General features: G+C 38.2%; 1 protein-coding gene and 1 long non-coding RNA gene across 4 annotated transcripts in view; one reads left to right on the plus strand and one right to left on the minus strand.

Moving 5' to 3' along the window:
- Positions 1-14,150, plus strand: part of LOC147576577 (uncharacterized) — a 192,313-nt gene that overhangs the window by 71,130 nt on the left and 107,033 nt on the right. The gene's annotated exons all lie outside the window — the stretch shown is intronic.
- FSHB (follicle stimulating hormone subunit beta) lies at positions 623-2,941 on the minus strand. Its single transcript, XM_025928122.2, has 2 exons — positions 2,763-2,941; positions 623-853 (listed from the first exon to the last, which is right to left on the minus strand). Exons 1-2 carry the CDS (start codon positions 2,919-2,921, stop codon positions 623-625), a joined length of 390 nt encoding a protein of 129 aa, XP_025783907.1. The 5' UTR covers positions 2,922-2,941.

Raw genomic sequence — 14,150 nt, forward strand, 5'->3', positions numbered from 1 at the left:
GTGACAGAGAAGGAGAGGTGAGGTGGGGTTAATGCCCCCACTTTCATGGACTGATTGGCATTGCTGAAGGCAATCTCATCAATCAGAGTCAAACATGCTCTTTTAGTGTTTCCTATCCCTACCTTTCAGATCTTACTTTCCTTAAGGAAGCCATTGTTGAATTTCTTAGTAAATTTCAGGCATGGTGCTAGGCATTGAGACTATAATCATGAAGATGCTGGCCCTGCTTTTGAGGGCTCAAATGTCTAGAAGGCCGCCTTTAGTACTCTGATCCATTCCCATCTTATTTCTGCCCTTTGGGCCTAAAATCCCTTCCTTTTAAGGAAAGGGGTTGCCTGAGAGGATTTCTAAGGCTATTAAATAGGAAAGCACCCACATGTCTATAAGTTAAGTAAGACTGAATAAAATTTATGGAACCAGGTATACAGGGTTGAGTGGTGACAGGCTCCTGGCCCCAGCATTCTTAATTCCTGGACCTCCTCTGCCTGGAGAACAAGGATCAGGGGTCTAATGATCCCCTGGTCCAAGTGGTTTGCAGCCTGGGCATATGGACACACACAGACTTCTTGGATATTTTGGTCCTTTAGGACAAGGATAGGTCACCTGAAATGTCCATTGCTCTTTATTCTTTCATTTCACTGAAGGAGCAGTAGCTGGGCCCCAGGCCTTGTACGGTGCAGTCAGTACTGTCACTGTCACACTTGCCACAGTGACATTCAGTGGCTACTGGATATGTATACAGGGAATCTGCCTGGTGAGCACAGCCGGGCACTTTCACTGTCTCGTACACCAGCTCTTTGAAGGTACATGTTTTCTGGTTGTTGGGCCTGGCTGGGTCCTTGTACACTAGATCCTGAGGAGTTTAGAAAGGAGAGGATTAGATTAAAATATGCTGGAAGTTTCTATGTAGCATAATCAAAATGAGATGGAAACTTAATATTGCTTGTTCTAACATTTACCCATTAAAGCTCACTTAAGGAATTCCTAACCAAGGAAATATGATCTTATAAATATCCTATTTCCTGGTTCTGGAAATTGTACAGAAAAGATAAGTCATTCCTTTTCCTACTCCTTATGTCAGTATCACATCTTAAATATTTCTCAAACTGTAGAGAAATTTTAAATTTCAATATAGAAAAAGATGAAAAGTGAAGTATAACATAAATTTTAAGTTGATTTTTGTACTTAGTCAAAAGCTGTATTAATGACAACTTGAACCATAAAATACTGAAGTTTAATTTCTCAAAAAATGTTTCCAAATACATTGTCCCTTGGTGTTTATAAAAGGCCAAAAAAGACATAATAGGAAATGTTAATGCTTAGCTTAACATGACTATGAAAGCTCATGGAAAATTTTAAATATTTTACTGTTTTGTAGACATTTCCCTCCCTTAAATGTTGTATATTTTGCAGGGCTTTCAGTTTCAAAACATACACGGTTTGCATATGAAAACATTTTTTAAAGTTTATTTATTAATTTGAGAGAGAGAGAGACAGACTATGAAATGGGGGAGAGGTAGAGAGAGAATCCCAAGCAGGTTTCGCCCTGTCAGCACAGAGCCCAACCCAAGGTGGGGCTTGATCCCAAAGTGAGATCATGACCTGAGCCAAGATCATGAGTCAGATGCTCAGCCGACTGAACCACCCAGTTGCCCCTGCATATGAGAACTTTTAATCCAGGCAGAATAGGTTTGTTCTAATAGTTTCTAGAAAAATTGTTTGCATCACGAGAGGAAATTTGCAGTGCTGCTTAATTTGTTTCAATATCATGCTACCAGGTCTATTGATCAAATTCATTTACTGCCCAATAAATATATTTCATTAAAAAGTTATTTTCAGTTTCAGTCTATAGAATGAAATTTTGCATAGATAACCAGGTATTATAGGAGAACAAAGTAAACAAAGTAGAAACTCTTTACTTGAGTTTATGCAAAGAAGCTGAGTGAATACAAACTAGTGCTTTAATGCTTCTGTGCTTTGTTTTTCTCAAAGACATGAAGAAGTGAGTAGGATTGCTGATTCATTTTGGTTCTAATAGTCTGTATGCATTGACTGTGTTCTCAGGCTACTTGTTGCCATTTCTAATCAGGTAGACCAATAAGGCAGTTTTTATAATATGGCTGTTTGTGGGGCACCTGGGTGCCTCAGTCTGTTCTTGATCAGGTCATGATCTCATGGTTCACCAGTTCAAGCCCCGTGTTGGGCTCCATGCTGACAGTGCAGAGCCTGCTTGACATTCTCTCTCCCTCTTGTCTGTCCGTCCCCCAGTCATGCTGTATTTCTCTCTCTCTTTCTCAAATAAATAAATAACTGTAAAAAATATGGCTGTTTATGTTTTTTATGTGGTATAGAAACATATTTTGATACTATCTCTGTTGCAAAGATATGGCTTCAATTACAGAAAATGGCTTTTGGGGAATATTTTAGATCTGTTATTAAATATACGTATGTTTACGTGTTTATCTCTCTATATGTAAAATCTACCATAGCACTACTTTTTTTTTTTGGAAATGAAGAATTGGCATATTTCCAAGTTGGTCAGATCAAATCTGAGGCTTCCCTAGATTTATCCTAATCAAATCCAATCCCAAACATCTAACTGATATCATGGCAATTAACCGCAATCATAACACAGGCAGTATTGGCTAAAGGACTCATGGCTATTATTTTGAAAAGCTAAAATATTCATAAAGTGAGAATTAATGAAGCCAGCCTTGTATAGACCCTTACCACCCTCACTTCCAGCAAAGCAAAGTTCCTACCCGGGTGTAGCAGTAGCCTGCACACCAAGTGGCATTGATGCTTATGCAGAAGCGACATTCCTCTTTCTCCACTGTGATGGTAATGTTTGTCAGCTCACAGCTCTTGCAGCAGATTACTCTCCAGCAACAGAAAAGGAAGCAAAACTGGACTGACTTCATCCTGGTCTGTAAAGCAAACAATTAAGACTATGAGAAACAAAAAACCAAATATATAATCATTATGTAAGTTGGCCAAACCAAAAATAATTGATCTTCCCATCCTCCCCAGTCACATTTTGCTTCAGCAATTTTTCCTTCCTTTTTCTTTCCTTCTTTGTTTCTTGAACAAACATTTCCTCTTACACTCCTTCTTGTTTTTTTTTTTCTTTTTTTTGCCAAAGTAAACCATATTGCAGGTCAAAACTCCAATATAATGATTTAAGCAGAGCAATAATATAAAGATTAGAGTATTTAAGTGATTATTCTGAGGATGGTAATTTGTGATTGTCATATTTATCCATTCATTACCATTTTAAAGACTATTTTTGTTTAAAAAGAAAAAAGAAATTCTATACTATAAAATTAGCTCATCATTTTTAGCATCTCATAAATATCATCATTTGCTTTTGCTCACCTTTGTTTAAAATAAGACTATTTTAAGAAGCCAGGTGAATTGGTCTATGTAAAGTTCAATTGCTTGCTAAGAGTGACTACAGCATATTAACCATATTTAAGAATCAAGTTGACAAGCACAAATTGTCTACACAACAGTAGTTGAAAAGGTCTTGATTTGTTCTCCAGATCCTGGAAAACCTATAATTTTAAAAGTAACCATCACCACTTGATAACTATAGATGTCAAGACTCACCTTTGGTTGGCTGCCTAGTCTGGTGAAAGCTGTAGACTGAGTCATCTGAGTTCACCTTTTATACAAAATCATGTGCAACTAACACCTTGTGGATTTGTTGGGTATTAATAAGACCAATGTTACCCTGAAGCTTGCTGTAAGTGAATCAGTGTTTAGGTAGACAGGGAGATCAAGCCTTACTAAAGTAGTCTAAACGCAGTAGATCAGGAAAAATAATGTTACCAGAGATTATGATTTTGTACAAATTAAATTTGATATAGTAGCACACCCACTCCTTTACCTTGTCAAATTAAATGTGACTCTAGGTTTTTCTTTTGTATCTTTAACTCAGGGAAATCAGAATCCTTTCCAAGTATTGTTTTAGCCCTGTTGAGAGGGTGCATCAAAAAGATATGATTAATAAATTACTCTGAGAGCAGCTTGAAAGCTGTAAGGGAAGAAACAAACAAATGGAAAGTCTTTCATGATCTGACTCCTATCTAAAGTATAAATTGTATTTGTCTTACCTCCCACGTCCAGATCCTCTAATCTCAAATGTTATTCTTTAATTTATGCTTTACTTGTAATTCTCTAAATGTTGTGCTGATTCATTTCTCCAGATCTTTACATGTGCCGTGTTTGTCCTGCCTGAAATGTCTTTGCTTCCTACCTGTGTTCTCCAACATCATTCCCATCCCTGGTAAATTTCTCAACCTTCCACACTCACCTGCCAGAATTTAGGATGGGAAATGGAGGAGAGCTTTAATCACCACCTTCTGTTTTGGAATCATTAATATCTCTCTGTTTCTCCCAGTAGAATATGAGCTCCTTGGAGACTGGGATTGATTTGTTTAACAAATATCTATTATTTAAACAGTGTGGCTGGAACAAAAGAACAATGGTAGAAATATTAGGGTATGATTTCAAAGATATAACAGAAGTCAAATCATGTAGAACCTTGGTTTTTACTGTCTGTGAGAGGGGATCAATTGTAGGATTTTGAGTAGAGGAGTGACATGTTCTGATTTTGTTCTAAAAGGATCCCTTGCTAAGGTAGGGGAAGAAAGGTAGAAACAGGAAGGCCTATTAGACGCTATTGCAGCAACCCAGGTGAGAAATATTTGTTCACAGTAGTGTTGTGGCAATGAAGGTAATGGGACATAATCTGATTCTGGATATATGTTGAAAGTAGAACCAACAGAATTTTCTGACAGATGAATGTTGAGTGTGAGAGAAAGAAAAGAGTCAAGGATGACTAGAGATTCTGGCCTGATCAACTTTAAGGATAAACTTGCTATCAACTGAAATGGGAAGGCTGTCAATGTAGTAAGTTTTTAGCAAAGGTATAGAGTTCCATATGGACATGTTAAGCTTGAGATGTCTTGAAAACATCTAAATAGAATGCTGAATCTAGATTTTGGGAGACATATATTGGCTGAAGGTATACATTTGGGAGTTGTCGACATGAGCCTAGAAAGAGATTACCAAGGGAGTGGGTACAATAGAGAAAAAAGAAAGACCAATAGTTGAGCCTGGTATACTCCAACGTTAAGAGGTCAGGGATAAGATGAAGGTGTTTTTTGCTGCCTTTTTCTTTTTTTTTTTTTTTTTTTTAATGTTTATTTCATTTTGAGAGAGAGAGAGAGAGAGAGAGCTAGTGGGGAAGGTACAGAGAGAGAGGGAGACACAGAATCCAAAGGAGGCTCCAGGCTCTGAGCCATCAGCATAGAGCCTGACATGGGGCTTGAACTCACGGACCGTGAGATCATGACCTTAGCTGAAGTTAGACGCTTAGCCGACTGAGCCGCCCAGGTGCCCCTTTGCTGCTTTTCTTCTAAAGGAAACTGAGAAGGCCTGTTGAGGAAAGACAGGAATGGAGAGAATGTGGTGTCCCAGAAGCTAAGGAAGTGTATCAAGGAATGAGTGACAGCTGTGATAAATGCTGTTGTCAGGTTAAGATGAGGACTGTGAATTGTACAGTACATGTGGCAATGTTAAGGTCACTAGTGTCCTTGGCTAGATAACTTTCTCTGGAGTGAGGGGGATAAAACCCTGATTGATGTGTATTTTAGTTATTGACAAGAGAAAAAAAAAGTTGAATATAGACAACTTTTTCCAGGAGTTTTGATACAATGATGACCAAAGAAGTAGGTGATTTGGTAAAGTGGAAATAGCGTAAAGATAATTTTCTTTTGATATCTTTGTTTTAAGATGGAAGGAATAACTGTGTGTTTGCATCATGATACAAATGATTGAGTAGAAAGAGAGAAATGACTATGTTGGAAGAAGAGAGGAGAATTTCTGGAGTGTTCTTGAGTAGGTAAGAAGAAACTGACTTTAAAACCTAAGTGGAGGGACTGGCTTTAGACAGGAGGATGGAGAGATTATTCCAGTATCAGGCAGGAGGCAGAGCTTGTGAGGGCAGGTGCTGGTGGGTGCAGAGATGTGGTGGGTGCAGAAGATGGGGAGTGGTAGGTGTGGTGAACGGCTCTGTGCAAGCTCTCCTGTGATTAATTCATTTTCTTAGTAAAGTATGAAGTAAGATCATCATCTGAGAATAAGGATGGTAGAGGAATTGCTGAGGGTTTTGTAGAGAGAGGAAAATATTTGGGGAAGACCTCTGCAGGCTGTCTTTCCAAGCTCCATTGTCAGCAGGATTCACCTCTGTGGAGGGAGACTGGAGAGTGAAAAGAAAGAAGTCAGAGTATTTCTCTCCTTTACATTCTTCTTTTCTTGGCAGTAGCTGCATTTTCTCTCTGGGTCCAGGTCATATCAGACAGCTCCTCCCTCAGTGTTTCCGGCTTCTGTGAGGAAACTCCTCTTATGGCTTGAGCTTCTGCTGGGTGGTTTTACATTTTGGCTATGGAAACCCCACTTGTGTCTTCCAGTCCTGAGGGTAAGCGGACTTCCTGTGCTGTGCTGATTTTTGGGTTGCCTCATTTTCCCTGTCTGGGTTCTTAGCAAGTCTAACACTTGCTAGTCAACTCTCTGGATTAAATTCCTGTTTAAAATTTCTGTTTTTTGTATTAGGGGTCATTGCTCTTTTCCTGGTTGGAAGCTGATAACACCCGCCTTTATTTCTAGCTCTGTATTGTTTTTATTAATTCCATATTTGATGAAATATTGAACATTATTCAGGGAGACCCTATGTCAAATTCTTACTTTATTGAAGCACCTCCCCACTTCCCAATATACCATGTATTTTTTCCCTCGTCCTTGAAGGACAAAAGGTTCTGTTCCTTAGGCTAGATCTCCTTTTCACCTAAGCTACTCCTACAAGCACTACTATAAGACTTCATTTAGATGTAGCTTCTTTAGTGTGCATTCACTCCACCTTACACAGTAGTCATTATTCTCAGTCCAGTGCTTTCTGTTTTGTTTCATTAGTTCCCAGGACTTATCTCAATGTTAACACTCATCATATTCTATGTGTATGTGTTTATTTGTGTGTATGTATGTATGTGTGTGTATATATAGTTATTTTAAATATATATATTTTAGATATATATTTAAAATAAATATGTATATTTACATAATAAAATATATATATGTGTGTATATATATATATATTTTAGAGAGAGCGTACGAGTGGGGGAGACTAGCGCAGAGCCCAATACAGGACTCGATCCCACAACCCTAGGATCGTGATCTGAGCCAAAATCAAGAGTTGGACACTCAACGACTGAGCCACCCCTTATCACATTATAATTTAAATGTGAAACAGACTTATCTTGTGAATTCTGGTGAACCAATGACCTCAACTGTGTAATATTCCTAGAATTTCTACCTGTACATATGCTCAATGACTCACATTCTTCTTTCATTTATAAAGAATTTTTAGAGGTACCTGGGTGGCTCAGTTGCTTAAGTGTCTGACTTCAGCTCAGGTCATGATCTTATAGTTCATGGGTTTAAGCCCCTCATTAGGCTATGTGCTGACAGCTCAGAGACTGGAGCCTGCTTTGGATTCTGTGTCTCCCTGTCTCTCTACTCCTCCCCCACTTGCACTCTCTCTCTCTCTCTCTCTCAAAAATAAGTTTTTTTTTAATTATAAAAAAAGAACTTGTAAAGTCATTTTTAAATGTTTGAGTTTAAAAAATAGGAAATTAAGTACTCATGCTTGTATTTTGATAAACTATTTTTTCCTTCTATGGTATCCTTTTTCTCCTTTTCTTTGCCTATGTGAATTATGTTTCATTATGTAGATTTTTAAAAATGCTTAATGTATTTTAAATAATTTCTAATTCAAACGTGTCATTTTTAGTTACTCAAATTAGTCTTAGTTATTTAAATTTATTTCCTTTAGGGGCGCCTGGGTGGCTCAGTCAGTTAAGTATCCGACTTTGGCTCAGGTCATGATCTCATGGTTCGTGGGTTCACGCTCCACGTCAGGCTCCGTGCTAACAGTTCAGAGACTGGAGTCTGCTTCAGATTCTCTTTCTCCCTCTCTCTCTGCCCCTCCCCTGCTTTCACCCTCTGTCTCTCTCTTTGTCTCAAAAAAAATGTTAACAAAATAAAAAAAAAAATATTTCCTTTATTTAAATTACACAGTAATATATAATACATATTATGGGATATTTCCATATTAAGTACTAAATTTTTATATTTTACCCTACCGAATTACCCAACAATAGTATGGAGCTGTTGTACTGTCCAGTATGGTAGGCACCACCCACTTGTGGCTATTAAACACTTGAAACGCAGCTAGTCCAAACTAAGATGTACTGTAAGTATAAAATACCCACTGGGTTTCAAAGAAAGCATATAAATTATCTCAATGATTTTTCTATTGGTTACATTGAAATGACATTATTTTGGATATATTAGGCTAAATAAAATACTACTAAGTCAATCTCACTTATTCCTTTTACTCTAAAATTACTTTAAAATGTGGTTACTAGAATATTTTAAATCACATAAGTGGCTCATGCTATATTTTTATTGGACAGCACAAGTATAGAACATGTTGGCTAATGAGTAAATTTTCAGAAGTTATAAGACCTGTTTACTGGTCTAATGTCTGGCTCTGTGTATTACACATTGCCAGTCTAGGTCAACTGATAGAACTAAAAAATAATGAAGTGAAAAGTCTATTGGTTGACATGTTTATTAACATGAAGATACAATAATGCACTTTATATTTTTCAGTGATGGGGTCAGGAGGGTCAGTCTTCATGTTAGCAGGTAAACTTCTTGTTCTTATCCACTGGGGCAGTCAGATGGAACTTTAATTTATTTCATTCTTTGAGACAGTAGCATACTGTGAACAACGAAATGAAATCTAATGCTCATCTTTATTGGATTTTCTTTTCCTCAGAGCAGATGGAATATAGTAGCATAGAGCTCTCCTGATAGAAACTCTTTTAAAAGCAGTAATGGCACTCAGAATATTCCATGATAGTGTTCCAGTAAGAAGGCAGTACATTTGGTATCAGTCAACTGACAATGCATGAAGCTAAAAATATTTCCTAAGCTTTATAGCAATTGTATTTTGCATAGAGTAAGCATTCAGTAAATACTTATGGATTTGATTTTTGTTTTGATGCTAGTTGACAAATTTCTAGAAACTAAAGAATGAAGCACTAAGAATAGAATGGACATCTAAGCGCTAACAATATATTGATTCTTGATGTGGCCTATACTGAAAATAATGTGAAAAGATAATAATCAAATGTTGGAGTGGCAGTTACCCCATCATGAAATACAGATTCCAGTTGTTTGTACATCTTTTGTTTTCGGAGGGAGTATCTCATATATATGTATGCACACACATACACATGTAGACAATGCTGACATAACCATTTACAGTGCTTTCACAGCTTCCTTAAGTTCATGTGTATCTTTTGAGAGTAGTATTATGGTCCTCATCTTACAGAATACAAACATTTACTGAACACTTACTCTGTACTAGTCACTGTGGTAAATACATACATGGAACCATTGAATGTTCCCAAAAGCCTTCTGAAGTACATATTACTAATATCTGCAAATAAAGAAATGAGGGTCAGAGCAGTGCATTAGGATGCCCAATGTCACAGTAAGTAAGTGGCAGAGCTTCAACTCCAGACCATGCAAGAAGACTCCAGAGTCCCTGCTATTCTTTTGGGCTGAGCCAGTAGAAATCTCTTGCATGACTTCTGATGCTCTCTTCTTTCTGTGGGTACTGCAGAGTCTTCATCTTCCAGGTGGTGCAGCTGTAAGTTAGGAGAAACTCTGACAGCCTGTGTCCTTGGGTGAATGTGTAGAGCACAGTCGCCTGTGACTCATGTTAGATATGTAGTATAGGAAAGCAGTTAACCTTTATCGTGTTAAGTCATTGCGAATTTGAGGTTCTTTTGTTACTGCACCATTACCCAGCCTATTCTGACTAAGAGGCCTCTACCAGGTTCCCTGGAGGGCATGTTAGTAGTCTACTTGACACTATAGGATTCCAAACCACAAGGAGAGGAAGAAAAATACATTCAAAGCCTGGAATCTGTTCTAATATGATTTTCAGAATCACCCTCTGCGTTTCCAAAGCTTTCAATCCTCACCACACCTTTTGCTCACTCTGTGTTCTCTTTCTGCCTCCAGCAGAGCATGGCAAAACATAGCATCAATACAAGTTACTTTTACCAAGACTCCCTTTGATTCATTCCCTCCCTTAAAGCAGTTTAGAATCACTAGGTGATTTCCAATCATTCCATCTTTCTAGTGCTTTTCAACAAACCACAGAAGAAGCAATAATAGTGGTAGCAAAACTAAACACTCCAGAAAGTTATAAAAGCTGGTTTTTTAGCTGTTCTGCTTGCCCTAAATGGCCAGGATAGCTTTCTCTGCAAAACACAGTTGCTAGAACTGTAATTATTAGAATTTTGCTTGAAAAACAATAACTTCTGTTATGAAGATTTAATCCTATATCTAATGATAATTAAATATAGGAAGTAGGTTGGAGAGACCATCTTGATAGTGTGATACTTCATAAATCTTGGCAATTTCTAGAGAATTTCCTTTTCTTTCTCTGATAGACCAGTGACCCTATCCGAATCACCTAGTATCAGACCACATACCTTTGTTTTTGGTCTTTTGCTGTATGCAAATAAATCTGCCACATTTTATTAAGAGACCTAAAAGGATAATGGAGATAATTTGAATGAGAGACATATGTTTAAAGGAGAAAAAGAGAATTTATTGCTCTAATTCTATTTTGCTTCAAGAGTTATTTATGTCATATTTCAAAAATTTCTTTCACCTTTATCATCTCAGTGTATTCCCAATAGAGTAAGGCAGAGAGTTAAACCACTGAGTGACTTCCCGACAGTTACATCAAATGCCAGAATTTTGACTTCTACTTCAACTTTTTATAAGAATATGGAATTTAAAGCATTCTATTTTAGGTGACTCCAGAATTTATTTTTAGCCCAGAAAAAGATAGTGAGTTGAGGAGCCCGAGTGACAGACATTGCTAGTTGTTTCCTGATATCCATTCTTTCTCCATTCTCCCATAGCAGTAGATTTTTCAGGTGGGCATATGGTTGCCTGGAAGAAAGAGTAAAATGTACCCACCTCCCTTGCAGCCAGGAATGGTTATGTTTGAAAAGATGTGATTAAAATGTTGTGTGACAGCTTTCAGGAACTTCAGGAGACAGGTAGCAAGCAACTTTATGCCCCTTTTTCTTCTTTTTCATTCTTCCTTCATCCTGTTCCTTCTAACATGGATATGTCATTTTGGGCTAGGAGGGTGAAGGCTACACTGTAGAGCTGGTGGTACAGTGACCTGGGGAGCACATGAGGTGCGGAGGACTTTTCAGAGTAGAGCTTCCAGTCCAGACTCAATCTGCATAATTTTAGAATTTTGCATGAAGAGGAAAACAATTTCTATGTTGTTTAGGTCACTCTTATTTTGGGTCTCTATTACTTGAAGCTGAATGAATTGAACTAATATGTATAGTCTCACAGCCATTATCTCAGGGTAGAGCTCCAATTCTTAGGTCAAATACATAGGATAACTAGGTTTTATAGAGTCTGGAGAGTAGGGAAAGCCTATGATACCTTGAGATGACCCCAAGAATGATTCTTGGCTCTAATACCTTGGAACATCAAAATGGGGAAATTGCCATTTAAAAAACTGCTTGTTTTTGTCTTCTAAAATATGAAGATTTTAATCATCTTTGGTGGGGAAACTTTTAGTTAGACTAAAATGCATGTGATGTGACGGATTTGTGTTTCCTTTACTCTGTTTTTTTCATTTTCTGCACTGGTAGTAAGGGGGATATTTTGATACAGTGCATTGACGTGATGTTACTAGAGATGAGGAAGGGATTTTTGACTACAGATGGTCAGCTGTGAAATATTTGAAAAACCAAGCTACAACTATAGAGGAGTGAGAAATAAAGGTGTGCATGGCCTTGATCTAGGAGAGAACATGGATACCAGCTGGCCAGGAGCAAGAGGGTAGAAAAGAGAAACTAGAGGGAAATCAGGAGAGAGAAGATGCCCAGGTGTCCATCTGAGGCTGATTCAGTATGGATGAAAGTGATCAGGAAAAGTGGAGAGATACTTAGGTGTCTCTCTGTGGGTATTCCTAAGAGACTAATTAAGATGCTTTCTTTTTTTTAATTTTTTTTAACATTTATTTATTTTTGAGACAGAGAGAGACAGAGCATGAACGGGGGAGGGGCAGAGAGAGAGGGAGACACAGAATCGGAAGCAGGCTCCAGGCTCCGAGCCATCAGCCCAGAGCCCGACGCGGGGCTCGAACTCACGGACCCCGAGATCGTGACCTGAGCTGAAGTCGGACGCTCAACCGACTGAGCCACCCAGGCGCCCCGAGATGTTTTCTAATATATTTACTCACCTTTATGTCTGCCCAGTGCTGTAGGTGATAGGAGAAGGGGTTATATAAATCTAAACATCTCTAATAAAATGGACATGTTTGTGGAGGCATTACTGGGGCACTGATTGGAAGGAAAATGCCCTGTTGGTTAAATGTGAACTTGGGGGAAATATATTTTCAATTGACTAGATTTAGACTAACCTGAGGAAGAACTGTTGCATGTTGTCAGAGAAAGACGTATGGATTCTTCTTTGGGGACTTGCTCCGGGAAGATGAAAGAAATGTTTTCTTTGGAGCCCAAGTGACAAAATATGGCATAGGGTTAGAGAAGAAGAACATTCTCCTACCTCAACAGGAAAGCCAGTATCCCTCTTCCCCATTTTAGCACTTTCAGCAACATCCATGGCATGAACTTTGGCATCATGACTGGCATTCATCTGCAGTGGGGACTACTCTCAAATCCTAGACAGGGAAAGCCACAGCATGAGAGGAAACAGGGCAGACCCTGGGTAAAGAATGGGGTTGGATAACTGGTTTATGGGCACGGAAGCATCTTCTTGCAAACCTCCTAAAGAATTAGGGGCACTTGTGGGAGTTAGGGTTCTCCTTGAGATGGTTGGAAGGGGAAGGGGGTAATGGCCATCAAAATCTGAGCATATGGTGAATCATAAGTGGTTGAATGAGGATTCATCAAAACAGAGGACTTAACATTTTTCAAAAGGATGAGTGTGCAAAGCCCAGAGAAAATTGAGAGCTCGGTGCCTACTAAGAGCTCTGGTGTGAGTAGCTCCACCAGGTCATGTGGAGGCTTGACATAGTTGACAACTGTGCAGCAGAGACTGTGACTTCCTATGGAGACCAGTGGATGTGCCAGCCTACCAGCCTAATGGATTAGCCCCAAGCTTCGTTTATGCATCAGAATTCTGGGGAGACTAGGAAAGGGTTATTATTAAAAAAAAAAAAAAAAACTAGCTACGGTCCATAGAGAATCTTCTTATTTAGATTTTAAAATATAAGGTGAGTTTTTTATAGAAAAAAATCTCCCTTTTGGGAACACTGTGTTTTTATTCAGTATCAGTCCTTCTTTCCTTTCTCAGACCAGCAAATTTCCTCCAATATACTAATAAAAGCAGTTTCAGTTAAGTACTTCTTCCTCTGAGCAATTTCTTTTGATGTGACATTTCTGCAGACACTACTGTTTTAAAAGGCACAACCTGAAAGAGTAGTTTAAAAAAAAAAAGACAGTGCTTTTGTGTGGGTTGGCATATTTAAGGATAAAAAAAAATGGGTCATAGGGCTTTTGAAGTGGGTGGAGAGCATATATTATAGTCTTGTGTACCATTCTGGAAGATGACAGGCAGCTTAATTTTAATAAAATAAGTTGACCCTAGCATGATGAAAGTCATAAAAGCCCATTTGGATTTGTAACATAAGCAGAAAGGTCATAAGGTCATTAAGAGTGTGTTCATAGCATTGGAAACTGCCTGCTTTTTGTTCCCTTCTGCCTCTGTAATCAGGTATGCTAACACAACCCCAGCTTTCACACACGAAGTTCTTTGAAAATCTTTATTGCTTCCCCAGAATATTTCCAGTTCCATACTGGAGAGATTTGTGTTTGATAACAAGTGGCTCTTACTAGGGACATAATAGTAATAGTAAATACCAGTTCTCAAAGAATTTTCTTGTGCTTGTTGCCAAAGTGGAAAAGGGCATAGTGGAAATAGAGAATAATCAATGAATATCCTCA

The sequence above is a fragment of the Puma concolor genome, chromosome D1 (genome assembly GCF_028749965.1).
Source record: "Puma concolor isolate L17-30 chromosome D1, mPumCon1.1.hap2, whole genome shotgun sequence".
Classification (NCBI taxonomy): Eukaryota; Metazoa; Chordata; class Mammalia; order Carnivora; family Felidae; genus Puma; species Puma concolor.